Raw genomic sequence first — 20,083 nt, 5'->3', positions numbered from 1 at the left:
GAAAAAATCATAACTACATGCAGGTCATCTCCTGACCCCTATAACTTTTTTTTATTTTTCCACGTACAGGGCGGTATGAGGGCTAATTTTTTGCGCCGTGATCTGAAGTTTTTATCGGTACGATTTTTGTTTTGATCGGACTTTTTGATAACTTTTTATTCATTTTTTAATGGTATAAAAAGTAACCAAAATACGCTTTTTTGGACTTTGGAATTTTTTTTACGTGTACGCCATTGACCGTGCGGTTTAATTAACGATATATTTTTATAGTTCGGACATTTACGCACGCGGCGATACCACATATATGTTTATTTTTATTTACACTGTTTTATTTTTTTTATGGGAAAAGGGGGGTGATTCAAACTTTTATTAGGGAAGGGGTTAAATGACCTTTATTAACACTTTTTTTTTTTTTTTTTTTTTGCAGTGTTATAGGGACCTATAACACTGCACACTCTGATCTCTTACACAGATCACTGGCGTGTATTAACACGCCTGTGATCAGTGTTATCGGCACTTGACTGCTCCTGCCTGGATCTCCGGCACGGAGCAGTCATTCGTCGATTAGACACCGAGGAGGCAGGTAAGGGCCCTCCCGGTGTCCTGTCAGCTGTTCGGGACGGTCCCGAACAGCCCGACTGACTAGCTGGGATACTTTCACTTTAGAAGCGGCGGTCAGTTTTGACCGCCGCTTCTAAAGGGTTAATACCGCACATTGCCGCGATCGGCGATGTGTGGTATTAGCCGCGGGTCCCGGCCGTTGATGAGCGCCGGTACCGACGCAATGTGATGCTGCGACCCCGCATCATATTGGGTAAATATACGTCCTGCGTCAAGGGGTTAAGGACTCAGCGTTTTTCTGTTTTTGAATTTTCATTTTTTCCCTCATCACCTTCTAAAAATCATAACGCTTTCAATTTTGCACATAAAATTCCACATGATGGCTTTTTTTGCGCTACCAATTCTACTTTGCAGTGACTTTAGTCATTTTACCAAAAAATCCACGGCAAAATGGGGAAAAAAAATTCATTGTGCGACAAAATTGAAGAAAAAATGTTGTAACTTTTGGGGGCTTCCGTTTCTACGCAGTACATTTTTCGGTAAAAATTACACCTTATCTTTATTCTGTAGGTCCATACTAGAGAAGAGCGAATTTACAGTAAATTCGATTCGTCACAATCTTCTTGGCTCGGCAGATGATGACTTTTCCTGCATAAATGAGTTCAGCTTTCAGGTGCTCCCTTGGGCTGGAAAAGGTGGATACAGTCCTAGGAAAGAGTCTCTGTGTCCACCTTTTCCAGCCCACCGGAGCACCTGAAAGCTGAACTAATTTATGCAGGGTAAGTCATCAACTGCCAAGCCGAGAAGTTCGTGACGAATTGAATTTACTGTAAATTCGCTCATCTCTAGTCCATACGGTTAAAATGATACCCTACTTATATAAGTTTGATTTTGTCGTACTTCTGTAAAAAATCATAACTACATGCACGAAAAAGTATAAGTTTAAAATTGTCATCTTCTGACCCCTATAACTTTTTAGAGACCTACAAGAACTCCTCAGCCGAGAAGCATATTGGCAGTATACATTAAAAACACGGGCGCTATTGGGACTAAAGAGAAAGGGAATTTATGTTCCATTATTGAACACTTTGTTCTGTGTTGCCATGGGTTATGCACACAACTATATCCTTGCAAGTCATTGATCTTGAACAAAAAACATGATACAAACCTCTGCATAAGTTATGAAGAGTTTTAGGTCTTCTCACTCCTGTTCTGTCCAAATCAGTACTTAAATGGGCAGTCACCAACTTTATTTTTTGATATGTTGTAGTACTTATGTACTACAACATCTATCTAATATACTTTTATTATTATTTTTTTCATTAAAAAGGTTTAATTTACATTTAAAAACCGGCCACTGAAAAAGGACTGATTTTGGAGCGGCAATCAGTCCTTTTTCAGTTAGGCTGCACTCGCCCCCTGCCTGTCAATCAGAAGGCGGGAACGAGCGCATTGGCTCCCCGGCCACTGGTTGGTAGGCCACTCCTCCCGCACATCGCCGCCGCCTCATTGCCGCCGCTGTCCCTGCACGCCCGCTGCCGGACTCTGCAGTAACTGCAAGTGTAATGAGGGAACGGGGTATGCGGGGCGGGGGGAGGAGGGAACGGGCTAGCAAAAAAAATAAAAAAATAAAAAATAGGATGGTGGGAGCTACCCTTTAACTTTTGTATCTATTTGAATTGTTATATGTTGCTATTAGCAGCAGTCAAAAGCATTGAACACCATGCATGGAATTTATGCAGTTTTTAGTCTGCATGCATGGTGTTCTTTATGTCTCCATGTTTAAGTACTTATATGAAGCCTGTCAAGTGATGTTTTAAGTACAATACATGTTTTTACATTAACATGTTTTCTCAACTCCTCCCTCTGGGTCTTGTACTTAGAGGAGGTGAAGTGCACAGGTGTTGTGGTGTTCAAGAACGTGCATGCGTTCAAAACGCGTCCATTGTGAGTGATGTTCTACATGTTTTATCGTTTGGAAAAAAGTTTACTATTTTATACGGAATTGCTGGATCGTCTACCTACTTTTTCTACTCATTCGTATTAAGCGTGGCCAAGCTTGGATCTGTGCAAGACCAAAATAACTTGCATTTTCTACTAATTAAATGACACACAAAACAAATATTACCATAAATTTACAGAAGTAGGTGCAGTAGTGCTGAGTTCCCATATGTCCAGCATACGTGAATGAGCCTAAATCTCAACGCAACTGATGCCAACATGCATCAGTTGTACAGCACCCGGCATCCCTTGTTTCTGCGTTCCCCTGTCCTGGAAGTCCAACCATGGGGGTGGTTCGGGTTGGAGCGGTCAGATAGGGGATATGTTTCAGTAGCCCTTTAACCCTACAAAGTGGCAAAACTAATGCCAGAAATCTACTCCAGTTTGTTGTAGGGGTAGATTTTAAAGTGTGACACATCAAAAGGCACCATAATTATTAAGAGACTGGAATTTTTCAGAAATGAAACTCAAGTCCACCAAAACTCTCCCGCTCTAGAGTCACAAAATTGTCTGCACCTACACATGATCTGCATCACCGTACACATTTTACAAAGATATGTACAATTTCTATGCAGTTCAGGGGAGATTTATCAAAACCGTGTAAAATAGGGCAGAATAAAGCAGTTGTCCATAGCAAGCAAATACATTGCTTTTATTTATTTTTTTTAAAAGACCTCTGAAAAGGTAAAATTTGAACTCTGACTGGCAGCTATGGGCAACTGAGCCACCCTTCCTCTATACAGGTTTTGATAAATATTCCCCCTTTGAAGTACAACAAAACTCTTTACAGTAAAAAGTAGATTTTATGCTTACCTTAAAATCTCTCTCATTCATTGGGGGACACAGAGACCGTGGGTATATCTTGCTGCAACTAGGAGGCTAACACTAGGCATAAAAAAGAAGCCGGCCCCTCCTGGCAGGATATACCCCGCCACTGAGCCCCTGCAACACCTTGCGACCCAAACCGGCGTCAGCTGACGGAAAAGGTGTGCACCTGGTAGAATTTAGTGAAGGTGTGCAAGGACAACAAAAGGTGGCCGCCTTACAGACTTGTAAGGCCAAAGCCCTATTGCGGAGCGCCCAAGAAGCCCCAACGGAACGCATGGAATGCGCAGTAACCCGAAAAGGTGGTACCTTCCCTTTACGACGGTACAATTCCAAGATGGCAGAACAGATCCACCTCAAGATGGTCGCCTTGGAAGCCCCTTGCGACGACCCTCCAAAAGGAGGTGGTGACAGATAGGTCCGGACAGCCCGAACAACGTCCAGACAAAGTAAGTAATGCTCAGAGTTGGATGGAGCGAACGACGATCTGGTTCACGTGAAAAGAGGAAACTACCTTGGGCAAGAAGGAGGGAAGTGGCCGAAAAACCACCACGTCCTGATGAAGGACCATGAAGGAGCAGCGACAAGATAAGAGCCGCCAGCTCGGAAACCTAATGGAGGTAATCACAATGAGGAAGGCGACCTTCCACAAAAGGATGTGAGGAGAAGCGTCCCGAGAGGTTCGAACCGAGCCTCCCTCAAAGTGCTAAGCACAAGGTTGAGATCCCGAGGGGGAGTGGGAGACCTGTACAGCGGCGCCGCATGGGCTACGCCCTGCAGGAATGTGCGGACGTGAGAATTGGAAGCCAACGGCCGCTGAAACAGGGCTGACACTTGACCCTTAAGCGAGCTGAGGGCCAAGCGTGGATCCAGATCGGATTGAAAGAAGGCACAGAAAGGAAAAGATGACCGGAGAAACGGACTAAGCCTCGCACCATTGGAAATAGGCCCGCCAAGTGCGATTGTTAATCATAGAAGGAGGCTTACGCGCCTGAAGCATGGTGCGAATCACCCTGGTAGAAATTCCCAGAGCTCTCAAAGCCGCGGTTTCAACCGCCATGTCAAATGCAGCGATAGTAAATTGGGGTGGCAGAGAGGACCCTGGGAGTGCAGATCAGGACGAAGTGGAAGACTTAGAGGTACGTTGGCGACCAGCCGAATTAAGTCTGCATACCACGCCTGTCTGGAGACACCCGAATGGCAGAGACTCCCTCCATCTTGAGCTTCCTCAGAACCCTGGGCAGGAGAGGGAGGGGAGTAAAGAGGTAAGGAAGGCTGAAGGACGACCACAGGATCACAAGCACGTCCACTGCCAGAGGGTCTCGGGACTTCGCGATAAAGCAAGGAACCTGTCTGTTGTGGCAAGACACGAAGAGATCCACGTCCGGGATTTCCCAAAGATCGCAGACCTGAGGAAAGACTTCCAGGTGGAAAGAACACTCCCCCATATCCGCAAAGGAGCGTCAGAAATCCCGTTTCCCAATACTTTACTCCCGGGATGTGGATCGCTGAGATGGAGGGAACTCGAGTCTCGGCCCAGAGAAGAATCCTGGAGACCTCAGCCATCACTAAGCGTGCCACCCTGGCAATTGATACACGCCACTGCAGTGGCGTTGTCTGACTAGAATCGAACAGGACGACCCTGTAAGAGAGTCTCTCCCAATGAAGGAGGCAAGGAAAGATGGCACAGAGCTCCAGAAGATTGATGGGAAGGGGAAGCCTCCCGAGAGGACCAGCGACCATGGACAGATAGGTCCCGAAACACACCTCCCCAACCCAGCAGCCTCGCATCGGTCCTGATGACCGCCCCTGGAGAAGGATGAGAGAGATAGTGTAGCCACCAAAGAAGAGACCAACGAACAAAGGGTGGCAAAACAATCAGGCAATCCAGGGTGGATGGCCAGTTGGAGAGAACGACACCGGAATTGGGTGATAGGAACTGCCTCCATGGCCGCCACCATCCGGCCCAGCACCTCCATGCAGAAGCAAATCGTAACAGGAGAGAGGCATCGCAGACGACCAACACCGTCCGACAGGGAGTGCCGCTTGTGCAACAGAAAGCGAATTCGGGCAGCCGATGTGTCGAAGCAGAGACCCAGAAAGATAAGTGACTGAGTGGGAGATAAGTGACTGAGTGGGAGATAAGTGACTGATCAAAAGGTCATCCAGGTAAGGAAGAACCAAGATCCCCCGAGCCCGAAGGATGGCAGTCACTGCTGCCATGACCTTGGTGAACACCCTGGGAGCTGTGGCTAGGCCAAAAGGAAGAGCTGCGTACTGGAAATTATCCGCAGGGACAGCAAAATGGAGAAAGCGCTTATGGGCTGGAATCCCTGGGAAAAGAAGCTACCTCTATTCGGGAACCATCGGATACGACGTCCCGAACCTCCACCAAGCGTCCCGGAAAAGAAGCAGATGCCCTCCCACCGGAGAAGAGGACACAGGCGGGGGCGTCCCTTCAGGAGGAGAGAGGTTTATGGTTACCGGACTTGGCCGTGAGGCAGGCAGGCAGAAGGAAATGGTCTCTTTTGTAAAAGTGTTAGTGTGCAAGTATTGAGGATATGCATTATGTAAAACTTAATTTTTAATAATATTCTTAGGATAAACTATATTGACCTAAAAACTTTTTATTTTTTTATTTTTTTTAAATCAAACAAAAGGAAAAGTGTGCAAATAACACCATGTGCCACCTACACCACCAAGTATTGATGTGATGCAAAGACCTCTAAAAAGGTAGAAGGGAACAACGTATGGTTCATTGTAACTGGTGGGGGTAAAAACTTCCCCTTTAAAGGGGTACTCCGGTGGTCAACGTGTTTTTCCATTTTTGACTTGCCCCATTTGTTTCATTTCTATTCTTGTTGTTTAGCCTACTCTATTTCCATTCTTTGCTGTCTTTTTATCCCCCACTTTGTTTTCCTATCTTTGCTTCTATTTCCTGTTTCTTGCTGTGCTGAAAACTACAAATCCCATCATGCCACATGCCTTGCTGGTTTGAGGCGGCTCTTTTTTTTTTAAATTTGTTCTGCCCTTTATCCGTTCTACTATTTCCCGGGTCGGCCCCCTTATACACAGCACAAGAAATATAATCATCCTTGGTTGGTATACACTGTAATACACACACAAAAGGGACGTGTCATTCAGGAGTCTTCAGTCTGTGGTTAACACCAGCATACTGCCTCTGTAGTCTCCTGGGGGTTGTAGTTCACCACACCTCTGTAGGGCATTCACCAGTGTTTCCCAACCAGGGTGCCTCCAGATGTTGCAAAACTACAACTCCCAGCATGCCCTGACAGCCTTTGGGCATGCTAGTAGTTGTAGTTTTGTAACAGCTGGAGGCACACTGGTTGGGAAACACTGGTGTAACATGATGTGTATGCTGAATAGGCTAGAACAGTGTTTCCCAACCAGTTGCTATGGGCAACTGGGCAAGTTTTCCTCTGCACAGGTTTTGATACATCTCCCCCATAGAGATCATTCCCAGTATGAGACTTATTCCCCTGCAGTCCATACATCCCCAGCCCGTACACCATGTCATCCTCCCCTTCAGATAACACTTATCTTCTCAGTGAGGTTCTTCTCCTGTGCAGACCTACGTCCTTAGAATACAGAGCAGGGGGGAGGGGAAGTGAGGAGCTGTGTACTCAGCTGGATGAGATGAGGGGGCGTGACATCTTGTCCACAACAGACTCAGAACTGTGGACAATGGTAAAAGAAAACCCTCTGAACGACAGAACTTCCTGCCCAACAAACAGGTAAGAAAAACACACACGTTGCCAAAACATATAACATATGTATATTGAAAAAAAAATAAACTTACAAAGAAGATGCCATATAGTCAAAAAAATTAACCACCGGAGTACCCCTTTAAGGCCCTACTCTCGCATTATTCCCTTCTTGGCAAGTGTTACTTACAGGAACCTCTCCCCATTTCCACCTAAAAACCCTGGGAAAGTGCAGTGTTTGTAGGGGGGGAATAGGGAGAGGTTCCTGTGTGGGGCCGCCCTTTTTAGGCCGAGTAACACTTGCCAAGAAGGGAATTAATAATGCCAGAGTAGAGCCTTACAGGGGAAGTTTTTACCCCCACGGTTACAATGAACTATATGTTGTTCCCTTCCACCTTTTAGAGGTCTTTGCATCACATCAATACTTGGTGGTGTAGGTGGCACGTTTTTTTTGCACACCTTTCCTTTTATTGGATTAAGAAAAAAAAAAAAAAAAAAAATGTTTGGGTACATATACCGTATTTATCGGGGTATAACATGCACCCTCATTTTACCAAGGATATTTGGGTAAAAAAAGTTTTTAACCCAAATATCCATGGTAAAATGAGGGTGCGTGTGTGCGCGTGTATACCCCGATACACCCCCAGGAAAGGCAGGGGGAGAGAGGCCGTCGCTGCCCGCTTCTCTCCCCCTGCCTTTCCTGGGGTCTAGAGGCCTGCTACCGGCCCTTCTCTCCCCCTGGCTATCGGCGCCGCTGCCCGTTCTGTCCCCCTGACTATCGGTGCCGGCGCACCATTGCCGGCGCCGACAGCCAGGGGGAGAGAAGCGGCGCCGACAGCCAGGGGGAGAGAAGGGGCCGCTGCCCCGTTGCCTCCCCCCCATCTCCAGTGACATGATTACCTGGGTCGGGTCCGCGCTGCTGCAGGCCTCCGGCGTGCGTCCCCTGCGTCGTTGCTATGCACGGCGCGGCGCACTGACGCCATGTGCCGCGCAGCGCATGGCAACGACGCAGGGGACGCACGCCGGAGGCCTGCAGCAGCGCGGACCCGACCCCGGCAACGGGTAATTATGCCACCGGGGATGGGGGGAGGCAACGGGGCAGCAGCGCCGGCAATGGGTGCCGCTTCCCCTTCTCTCCCCCTGGCTGTCGGTGCCGCTTCTCTCCCCCTGGCTATCGGCGCCGGCAATGGGGCGCCGGTACCGATAGTCAGGGGGACCGAACGGGCAGCGGCGCCGATAGCCAGGGGGAGAGAAGGGTCGGCAGCAGGGCTCTAGACCCCCAGGAAAGGCAGGGGGAGAGAAGCGGGCAGCGACGGCCTCTCTCCCCCTGCCTTTCCTGGGGTTGTATCGGCGTATAACACGCACATAGACTTTAGGCTAAAAATTTTAGCCTAAAAAGTGCGTGTTATACGCCGATAAATATCCTAAGAAAAGTTAAGTTATCCTCAATACTTACTTGTGGTCTGATGCCGAGGAATGCCTAACTGGGGAGCAGCACCTTAAATAGGTTTTGCACTATCCATATTTGTGAAGTGTTGATGTGGGAGCATGGTCAAGCTACTCTGATGCATGAGGCATTGGGTGGAAATCCTGGCTGATCCATGCCTGATTCATCTTCACAAAGGTCAGTCTTTCCACATTTTTCGTGGACAGACAAGTTCTCTTTGGCGTTGCTATGGCCCCCGCTGCACTAAACACCTGCTCTAATGGCACACTACCGGATGGGAAGGACAGCTTTTCCAGGGCAAACTGCTAGTTTCGGCCACAAATCAAGTTTGGCTGCCCAGAAGTCCAGCGGATCTTCAAAGATGTGATGGCATGGTCAGGTCAAGGTATGCCACTACTTGCTGGTTCAGGTCCTGTTCCAGGTCTACCTGCTGCTGATGAGTTGCTTCACTATGCGGGTGAAGAAAGCTACTCATCAGCGACTGTAGACTCAGGCTGCTGCTGCTGGAGTTGGTACTGCTCCTGCCATCCCACCCCTCCCCAGCAGCCATGGCAGTGGAAGGTGAGCCACCCAGAGTCAGACCTGGCGCAGATAGGCATCGGCCAACAGACTACGTAGGAGGTCTCTGTAGTAGGTCAGTTTGTCCTCAGTGGGTGCAAAATAGGCCCCCCATTTTGTGCCAGTAGCGAGGGTCCAATAAGGAGAACCAGAAGTCATCCCCTGCCGAATGGTGACAATTCGGCGGTCACTTTGCAAGAGAGCATGCACCGTGCCATTTGTGCAAGTGACTTGGGACTCCCTGCCTCCATCTCTACTGCCACGATGTGTCTGGGTCCTCTGTCTCGTCTTCCTCATAACCCTCTAGCTGCACCTGCTATTCTGTCAGATGACTAGAAAAACCGCTCATCTTGCAAAACCTAAACTGTGCTCCACTGTGCCCCTCCCCCTCATGTTCAGCCTCCACAGGTCTCATGTGGCAGTGAGATGTAGGCGCCATGTCTCCAGTGCCCTGACCAGCCATTGTTTCCAACACGTGTTGTAGTAAATGAAGTAGCAGAATGACGTTCATCCCGTAATCCTGGTGACTGACTAATGTGGCTTCCTCAAAGGGCCTGAGCAAACAGGAGGTGTCACGTACGAGCGGCCATTGTTTGACATTGAAGTTACACAGGAGAGTCCCCCTATCTGCTTGGATCAAGAGATTGGTGAAGGCTTTTCTCTGTGCGTATAGTCGGTCCAACACATGGAGGGTGGAATTCCAATGTGTGGAAACATCGCAAATCAGACTATGTTAGGGAACACCGTTCTGACACTGCAGCTCATGGATGGTGTGCTTTGCTGTGTACGAGTGCAAATTTTTTATTTTTTTTTGGGGGGGGGGGGGGGGACGACGACGACACTTCAGGAACAGCTTGACCAGTAGGGGTGTGAATCGCAAAGAATTTGGTGATATGATTCGCGATACCAGTGTGGCGATTCGATATATCGCGATACCGTCTAGGTGACTATACATCGTGATATATCCCGATACATCGCCCACCAGGGAGCATTCACAGATCCCTTTAGACGCCGCTGTCCGCTTTGACAGCGGCGATCTAGTAGTCCAACGCGCGCTTTTCTCATTTTATCCCGTCCGGGCTAACAGGAAGTAACAGGAGCACTGATCTCCTCAGGTTCCTCAACAGTGTCTGCTTCAGTAGCCTGAACGCTCTCAACACCACCTCCCACGCCACTCCCCTAATCACTACTTGCCCGCCTAGCAGAGGAAGCGGCGGATGTCTTTTCCACTTCTTTGTTGGGCAGTAGCTGCTGGTAGATCATCCTCAGTGAATAGTGGAGCTGAACCCACAGCATAAGATACTTCTGTGGGGGAGGGAACAACATAGGACTGAGGCAATGGCTTGTGTCTGGGGAACCCCCTCTGACTCCTGCTGCCACTTGCCCCTAATCTGCTGCAACCTCTGCCTGATGAACTTAGGCCTCTGCCACTCCTCTGTGCACGTCCTGGCACTTCTCTGGCTGACATACTGCATATTTGAGGGGAGTACAATACGCTTCACAACGCTTAAAACAGTATTTGTCTACAACGCCAGCAGGTGTGTACTTTTGGCTGGCCTTTCATAGTATCTAGGCCCTTAAGACTTTAACAGGAACAAAATGGTACACCACTTAGATGTACAAACAAGTTACACTTAATAGAGGACAATATGCTTTTAGTGCTCTGCTCACCCTAACTGACTGGCTGGCTACTATTATCGTTTCAATTGTTGTACACACCAATGGTGCAGCACAGTCGCTGTGTACTACACCCAAAATTGCACACACTCTCAATCTCACTCCCTTCCATATCAGTGCTTCTAGGCTGGATTTGGGATTGAGGTGAATCACTGCTGTAAAAGCTTTTCTGTGCAACACACTGCTCTCTGTTCCTCTCTCTTTAATAGAACGCTATTTGACTGGGAGGTGCATTGCTGTTGTAAAAATGGTTTTCTGCATGTGATTCAGGGTCATGCCACCAACCTTTGTTCCCGCCTTCCCAGGATTCTTTGCTCCATGTCCTCACATGTGGATCAGCCATTTGAGGACATGGGCCTGGATCGCACTAAATGGAGTTTAATGAAGATATTCGCACGATCGAATCGCGTCGATATTCACATTTACTAATCAAATTTTTCCTGAAATTTGTAACAAATTCGGTTTAGTCAGATTCGATTCACTCACCCCTAGCTAACACCAAGCTGTCCACCATATCAGACACGGCAGAGAGGTCCTCATGATCCGAGGTGGATTCTGACCAGTTATCCGCTACTTCCCCTGGAGAGTGGGAGTGTGTAGAGGTAGCCTTAGACCAGTGGTCTCAAACTGGTGGCCCTCCAGATGTTGCAAAACTTCAACTCCCAGCATGCTGCAGTTAATGGCTGTTGGGAATGCTCGGAGTTGAAGTTTTGCAACATCTGGGGGGGCCACCAATTTGACATTGTTGCATTAGACTGAGGCGTATTGGACCTGGAATGAGGAGTTGGAAGCCTGGGACGGTCAACGGGAGAGCAGCCCCTGGATGGGGGGACTGTGCCAGTGAGCCGGGGAAGAAGAGCGTAATCTATGGAAAGAATGTATCCCGATTGCGCGGCTCTGGAGAAGAGCCTGACAAAAGCACTTTAGGACGCTGAAAGTGGGAGTCAGGAGAGAATGAGCGCAACTCCCTGGTGGCTTTTCATGGAAGACCACTTCTGGGCCAAAACCACGGACCTAGAGACCCTAGCCAGGTTGGAGAGCGACTGGACAAGGGAGGAAACCCACTCTGGAGGGGGCGGACACCGCGTGTTCCAAGGGAACATCATGAGAAATAGGCACAGGAGGGATGGTGCGCGTGGTGGAGCAGGCTGATTCAGTGAAACCACTGGGTATTTTGGTCTTGCAGCCCAAGAAAGAATAGTAGGTGACTAGGGCCACAGTCGCCTGTCTGGGGGAGGTTCAGGTGTGGGATCGGACACAGGTGCTTGTAAGAAATAGTCAGCAAATAAAATGGAGCAATCTCACCCAGGTCCTGTGTCCCTCAGCTGGAGCTGAGAAGCAGGCTGTAGGTGTCCTGAAGCCAGAGCTGAAGAGGCAGGCAGCAGATGATATATACTCACCCTGTACAGTATACAGCCATACTCACCTAAGATGTCTTCAGCCAGCTATGGTCACCTGTGTCATGTCAGGCTGGGACAGCGGTAAAAGCAGGGGAAGATAGGGGGAACCGGACCTAAGGTGCAACCCCAGGCGCTGTCCCATGCCCCTTAGCCGCATATGGAGGAACAGGTAGCACCATGCTCCTGAACCCCCACCTAAAAACAAGAAAGTAAAAAGGAGAACAGAACCTACAAACAGGCCCTAGCTATAAAATAAAAAAAGAAGACCAGGTCTGGAGAATTCTTGACCTGTGTCTGCCTCCTAATGACACTAACGCTAAAACTGATTACCTCAGAGTCAGTGGGCAGGGTATATGCTGTCAGGAGGGGCTGAGTTCTTTTTGTATGCCTTGTATCAGCAAGATATACCCATGGTCTGTGTCCCCCAATTGAGACGACCGAGAAATGAGAAATTAATGACAGAAAAATGTAAGCCTTTATCATATTAGTGAAATATGCCCAGATTTATCAAAACTGAGGACAACAACCAGTGTGATTTGAACATTATCAATCACAGCTCAGCTTTCATTTTACCAGACCCTGTTAAGATATGAAAGCTCTGAAGGCTTACTATGGGCAAATCAGTTTTTGTCCTCAGTTGTCCACACAAAAACTAAGGCCCATATTTATAAGTCTTATATAGAATGTAAAGCCAGAATGCTACCCATGTCAAACTTATTTTTTAAAGAATTGTACCTGCTCTTTTCGCCAATTTATCATGCAGTTTACGCAGGGCGTTCATCAGATTTCTCTCAGCCGTCTAAAACAAAAAACACATTCACCATTAAGTCTATGTTAAATTAAATATGGGGAAACATTTAGGCAGGAGAATAAAATGGGGTATATACCTGATCAAAAAGTACTGCAAAAGCATAAAAATAAAATAAGAGCTATTGAAAAATAAAAAATAAAAATACAGAAACAGCACTCTTTAACCCCTTAGGTCATAGCCCATTTTGATCATTTTCCTCTGCTCTCCTATTGAGAGGCAGCCATAACTCTTGATTTTCAATCCACAGACCCAATTAAACTTTGTAAAGACACCTTTCACTTTACAATGAAATAAAAAAAAAATGTCAGAAAAAAATTTAATGGGGCAATTTTTTTATTTTTATTTATTTTTTAGTTTTTAAGTAGTGCACTTTACAGTTAAACTGACATGGTTTCTTTATTCTGTTGGTCAGTGCAATTAGGATACACGTTTACATTTTTTTTTATTGTACTGTGTTTTTTTAAAGTCAAACTTTAAACGGAGTAGTCCAGTCCTGAAAAATGTATCCCCTATCCTAAGGATAGGGAATAAGTTTCAGATAGCAGGGGGTCCGTCTCTCGTACGGGGCCCCGGCTCTCCAGTCCGATAGAGTGTGTGTCGACCACCGCACGAAGCGACGGCTGACACGCCATAGAGTTGTATTGAGGGGGGCGTATCAGCCGCCACTTTGTGCGGTAGTCAACACACCCCCTTTCCAGCGGGCTTCAGATAGGACAATTTTAATTTATCCTATTTTCATCCCCTATAAAAAAAAAAACTTTCCTATTTTCCATATGAGGGCAAATTTTTTGCACCGTGATCTGCTCCCATTCTATGACACGCAGAGCGCGTGCTATATATAGCGGGATGGTTCCACTGCATTAACCCCTTAGACGCCACAATCAGTTGAAAAATGTAAAAAATAAAAATAAAACACTATTGCAGCAGCAGTGAAAACGTGGCGTTCCGATCAGCTTAGAGATAAGGAGGTCCCTTACCTGCTTCATCGCCATCAGCTATGGAGCGCGTCCCATTAACATTGATCAGTGGATAGCATTGTGTAGTGTATGCAATCTAATGTTTGCACGTAACAGTCCTCTAGGGGACTAAAGAAATAGTGTTAAAAAATAAAATGTGATTTAAAACACTCTCCCTGATAAAAGTTTTCCCGTTAAAAAATAAATAAAAATTATCCATATGTATCCAAAAATAAATGTATGTGGTATCAGAGTGCTTTAATGTCCAAAAAAAGAAGAAAAAAAATAACACAACATTAATTAAACCGCACAGTCAATGGCCTAAAAAATAAGGATAAAAAGCGATCAAAAAAAGTCACATCAAAACAAATGGTACCAATAATATCTACAGATCATAGCTCAAAAAATTAGCCCTCACACATCCCTGTATACGCAAAAATATAAGTTATAGAGGACAGAAGGACAGTTTTAAAATGTACTAATCTTCGCACAAAAATAAACATAACACCTTTATAATTTGGCTATTGTTGTAACTGTATGGACCTACAGAATAAAGATAATGTGTCATTTTGCCTAAATTTGCACTGCGTATAAACTGAAGCCCTCAAAAGCTACAAAATTGCATTTGTTTGTTTGCTTTTTTCAATTTTGGTTTGGTTGACAAAACAAGCCCTTATATAGGTCTGTAGGTGGAAAATTGAAAGGGTTATGATTTTTAAAAGATGAGGAGGAAAAAACCCTTAAGGAGTTAAAAGGGTTGATTCATACACAGAAGATGTAGAAATCTAAGGAGGTATTAGCAAACTAAGCATGAAATCAATAATACTTACATCACCAGGCAGATCATCAGGACTTTTTACTAGAAGGTAAAGGAAAGGTCAGTGTAAATAGACCTTGCAATAATACAAATATCGAAATATCGTCTGAATGGTATACAAAGTAAGAGAACACACTTCATGTCTACAACTATCTCCTGCAGATGGATGCAGAAAATCATACAGACGACCAGCACTGGGGTCTCTGCCGACAAACAGCTAGACAGGACCAAAGCTTGTGAAAATTGCAGAAAAAAAAGAAGTCTTCCATTTAAAAGTATTAAATATGGCAATGATAAAGTTCTGATGAGCAAAAATCTACTTGCACTGGCCTGCCTTAGAAGAAAGCTGAGCTCATGTGTCGTCTAAAGGTTAGAAAGCTAAGGGTTGAATATGCAATGTTGCTTTAAAAACTTGACATATTACATGTCAAAAGTTTTGATTGGTTGGGGTCCAAGTATTCAGACTGATTGATAGCTAGAAGTAGCTGGGAGAAGAAAGCGCTAAGCAAGACAAACAGTGACAAACAGTGTACTTAAAAGGAGTAGTCCAGTGGTGACTCAGCGGTCAGCAACTTATCCCCTATCCTAAGGATAGGGGATAAGTTGCAGATCGCGGGGGGTCCGACCGCTGGGGCCCCCTGCGATCTCCTGTACGGAGCCCCGACTGCCCGCGGGAAGGGGGCGTGTCGACCTCCGTACGAGGCGGCGGCCGACATGCCCCCTCAATACAACTCTATGGCAGAGCCGAAGCACTGCCTTCGGCAATCTCCGGCTCTGCCATAGAGATGTATTGAGGGGGCGTGTCGGCGGCCGCCTCGTGCGGGGGTCGACACCCGCTATCTGGGCGGAGAGTCGGGGCCCCGTACAGAGAGATCGCAGGATAGGGGATAAGTTTTTCACCACTGGACTACCCTTTTAAAGTGTAAGGCTGGGTTCACACCACTTTTTTATTTGCAATACAGTTCCTGTATAAGTTTTCAATTTGAAAACTATACGGAACCGTACCCAAAACCGCGGTTTTTGGTCAGGTGAAAGACCGTATTGAAACTAGGGATCGACCGATTATCGGTTTGGCCGTTCTTATCAGCCGATATTCACGATTTTTGACGTTATCGGTATCGGCAATTACATTGCCGATAATGTCCCGCCCCCCCCCCCCTCTCCTATCCCCGGTTTTATAATTACCTGTTCCCGGGGTCTGGGGCCTGTGCTACTTCTGGCTCCTGCTGCGTCCTGCATTACTTTGCAGCACAGTGATGTCCTCAACGTGATGTCCCCGTCAGTGCACACAGTGAAAGCTCAGGACGGGAGCCAGAAGTAGCGCAGACCCCGGGAACATGTAATTATAAAACCGGGGATAGGGGAGGCAATGGGGCAGTGGCGGTGGTTGGGAGGACCCCCGGACAGGCAGGGGGAGAGAAGCGGATGGCGGCGGTGGTCTCTGATTCAGCCAAAGCCGCTGCAGTTCATTGATTTAAAGCGCCCGCGTTAAATTAATGATCTGCAGCTGCTTCTTCCGGGCCAGGGTGGGGGGTATGGGGGGGGGGGTGAAATAGCCGATAACTTATACCGGAATATCGGTATCGGCTATCGGCCTTAAAGGCCACAGATTATTGGCATCGTCCCTAAAAAACGATATCGGTCGATCCCTAATTGAAACGTATGTTATTTATTTATTTTTTTTACATTGGAGTCAATGGGAACATCCGGTTTTCACCATATGGCTTTATACTTTAGTTTTTTTTCTTGGAATTTCAATCAAACAAGTGAAAATGTATTCATAATGGAATGAAAAGTTAAAAACGTATAAGTTTTTTCCTTAAAAAAAAAAAAAACTAATGCAACTGGACATCATTTTTCAAACCGTATACGGATTAAAATTTGTAGACGTTTTGAGGAATCAGTTTTTTTTTTTTTTTTTTAATCAAAAACCTGATATGGGAACTGTATTGCAAAAACGTGGTGTGAAGTGTGAACCCAACCTAAGTCTAAGGAATTGTCTGGCTGCGACACAGTAATCAAAACATTTGACATGTCAAAAGTTTTTTAAAGCTACAGGCAGGGCTGTGGAGACAGTAGATAAACGTTCCAACTCCGCAGTTTTTTGTACTTCCGACTCCTCTGTATTAATATGTGAATGTATTTTATACATTCCTTGAAGGAAAGAAAGGCAACATACATGTCATTACCACAGGACTACTGGCTGGGAAGCCAACAGTCTACTGTATTGAACAGTTTAAAGAGGTACTCCGTTACCTTGCTGTTGGAGCTCCGCTTTCCAGTGTCCGGAAGTTATTGTTCCGAACAATGTGTGTGCGGGCTTCCGTGTTCAGGGCCGCCCCTCGTGACGTCACACCCCCCCTCAACGAAAGTCTATGGGAAAGGGGCGTGACGTCACGAGGGGCGGCCCTGAACACGGAAGCCCGCACACACATCGTTCGGAACAATAACTTCCGGACGCTGGAAAGCGGAGCTCCAACAGCAAGGTAATGGAGTACCCCTTTAAGCGAAAGACAAACACAATGAAAACAAAGTTTTATAAAAATAAAAAAAAATTATTAATTTAATTTTAAGTTTTTCCAATGGTTTCCAGCTTCAGTCTTGAACTATTGACCCTGCATTCCCTTCACTTATACAAGTGTCTCTAGTCCTACAAAAACATATTTCCTTAATCCCTTATCAGTGAGAGGCTAGGTTACCCATGGGTTCCCTGTAACAGCAGAACACAACACTATGGAAAGTATTGGCGCTCCTAATTGTGCGTTGTGTGCCAAATAGTAAAGCACATGAAAAGCATGCTTCTTCACAGTCACTTAACGTGTTCGTTTTGCGGTTACATGAGGCACTGCATGCATTGGTCTTTATTCTTAAAGTAGAGAAGTCATTAATTATAACTTTTTGTGAATTGGGACATTTAAACTTGCTTTTTTTTTATTTTATTCCAATCTAAATTTAGTAGGAGTAGGTGCATTGTTTGCCGACTCCAAGTACCCAAAATTTCGTCCGACTCCACAGCCCTGGCTACAGGTATACTGTAAATAGCTAAATGGCAGTGTGATAGGATTCAGAGCATTACCAATCTGATATTGATAGCCTACATAGGAACTAGACTTTAAGAGGCTCTCACATTTTGAACCATATTGTTTTATAGAAGTCTCATACAAGAAAACATTAGATTGCGGGTGGGTACAAGTGCCCCAATTACCCCCTCCCCTTGATCTCCTATCTCCTGTACAAAGCCCTGGCTCTCCCCTGGAGGAGCGCATCACGCCCCCAGCCCAAAGTGGGGAATGCCACGCCCCTTCCATATATTTCCCTGGGAGAGGCAATGAGAACCGTGCGAATAGGGGATACATTTGTATGACATATCTCCTTTAAAAAAAAATAAAAAAAAAAAACAGTCCCTTGACTGATATATTTTGTCAGGTTGTGCGACCAAATTTGACATTAGTAAATGAGGGCTATTGTGTTTGATCCTACCTTTAGAGTACATTCACATGTTAACTCGCAGCAGGTTTTCCTATGCAGAAGATCTGCTGCGATTTTCTCTACCATTCACTTCAAAAGGTCAAAGGAAAATCTGTGATAGTGGCAGATGTGCAGATTGACTGAGGACCTATTGTGAATGGTAATGAAAAATCGCAGCGGATCACCTGTTTTGAGTTATCAATGTGCACTTAAGGCTAAGTTCACATGTGCATTGGGGATCCACTTGTGGTACTCTTACAGAATCCATTAAAAGGGAACCATGTTATAGAGCAGAGAGCTTGGCACAGTAATAATAAATAGTTTTATGGGAAAATATTGAGTATTAAAAATGTATTCAACCCCATAAGGATCAGGCGTATTTTTGTTGTTGCACTCATTTTTTCCTCATCGAACTTTAATCTTATTTTTTTCATCTACATCATCTTATTTTATTCCATCTACACACCCATATAAGTACTTTTTTGCGGGACCAATTGTACTTTGTAATGTTTTCATTAATTTTTACATAATATATGTCAAAAAAAAAATAAAAAAAAATAAGGTGAAATTGGAAAAAAAATGTAAAAAAAATTACAAAGTAAGTAAATTTTGCAAATTTTTTTTTTTTTACACGCCATTCACTGTCTGGTCAAACTAACATGTAATATTGATACTGTACGTCAGCAAGATTAAAACCATACCCAATTTATATAGTTTATATATGCTTTACTAATTTTCAAAAAAATCTATTTTTTTAACCCTTTAACTCCTTAAGGATTGAGGGCGTACCTGTACGCCCTGAGTCTGCTCCTGTTCTACAACGCGGGGTCACAGCATGGCCCCATGCCATAGCGGGTCGGGCCCGGCCCGTGGCTAATAACTATTCTCCCTTTCATTTTGAACGCTGCGTCTAAAGTGAAAGTAAAACGCTGCCGTTTAACTCAGGGGGCTGTTCGGGATCGCCGCGGCAAAATTGCGGCATCCTGAACAGCTGTAGGACAGCAGGAGGGTCCCTTACCCTGCCTCCTGGTGTCCGATCGCCAAATAACTGCTCAGTGTCAGATCCAGGCATGAGCAGTCAAGCGGCAGAATCATCGATCAATGGTATCCTATGAGAATCCATTGATCAATGTAAAAGATCAGTGTGTGCAGTGTTATAGCCCCCTATGGGAGCTATAACACTGCAAAAAAAAAAAAAAGTGAAAAAAAAATATTAAAAAAATGTAAAGATCATTTAACCCCCTTCCCTAATAAAAAAAAAATATATATATATATTTGAATCACCCCCCTTTAAAAAAAAAAATAAGTGTCAAGAAAAACAAACATCTGTGGTATCGCCTCGTTCGGAAATGTCCCAATTATAAAAATATATAGTTAATTAAACCGCACGGCCAATGGCATACATGGAAAAAAAAATTCCAATGTCCAAAATAGCGTATTTTTGGTCACTTTTTATATCATGAAAAAATTAATAAGAAATCAAAAAGTCAGATCAATACAAAAATTATACCGCTAAAAACTTCAGATCCCGGCGCAAAAAATTAGCCCTTATACCAGCCCGTACGTGGAAAAATAATAAAAGTTATAGGGGTCAGAAGATGACAATTGTAAACATATACTGTATTTATCGGCGTATAACACACACTTTTAAAACTTAAATTTAAGGCAAAAAGTCTGCCTGCGTGTTATATGCTGATAAGTCTTCTGGTCACAGATTTAAAGCGGCCGCAGCAGCGGCTGCTTGTTAAATATTAACAGAACGGCCGCGGCCACTTTAAATCAGTGAACAGCGGCGTCTCCTCCCCGCTCTGTCACTTGTTTTCTCCCGCACTATCCA

The 20,083-nt window shown here is 45.4% G+C and overlaps 1 protein-coding gene across 1 annotated transcript in view; it reads right to left on the bottom strand.

Annotated features, from left to right (window-relative positions):
- The window catches only part of LEMD3 (LEM domain containing 3), a 68,165-nt gene that overhangs the window by 36,443 nt on the left and 11,639 nt on the right, over positions 1-20,083 (bottom strand). Inside the window, exons 2-3 of the mRNA XM_056574262.1 lie at positions 14,792-14,820; positions 12,930-12,993 (exon numbers count right to left, since the gene is read on the bottom strand). Coding sequence (XP_056430237.1) covers positions 12,930-12,993; positions 14,792-14,820 — 93 coding nt within the window. The remainder of the gene's footprint in view (positions 1-12,929; positions 12,994-14,791; positions 14,821-20,083) is intronic.

The sequence above is a fragment of the Hyla sarda genome, chromosome 4 (assembly GCF_029499605.1).
Source record: "Hyla sarda isolate aHylSar1 chromosome 4, aHylSar1.hap1, whole genome shotgun sequence".
Taxonomy (NCBI): Eukaryota; Metazoa; Chordata; class Amphibia; order Anura; family Hylidae; genus Hyla; species Hyla sarda.
The sequence above is the reverse complement of the archived record's forward strand: the minus strand, read 5'-3'. Positions and strand labels throughout refer to the sequence as shown.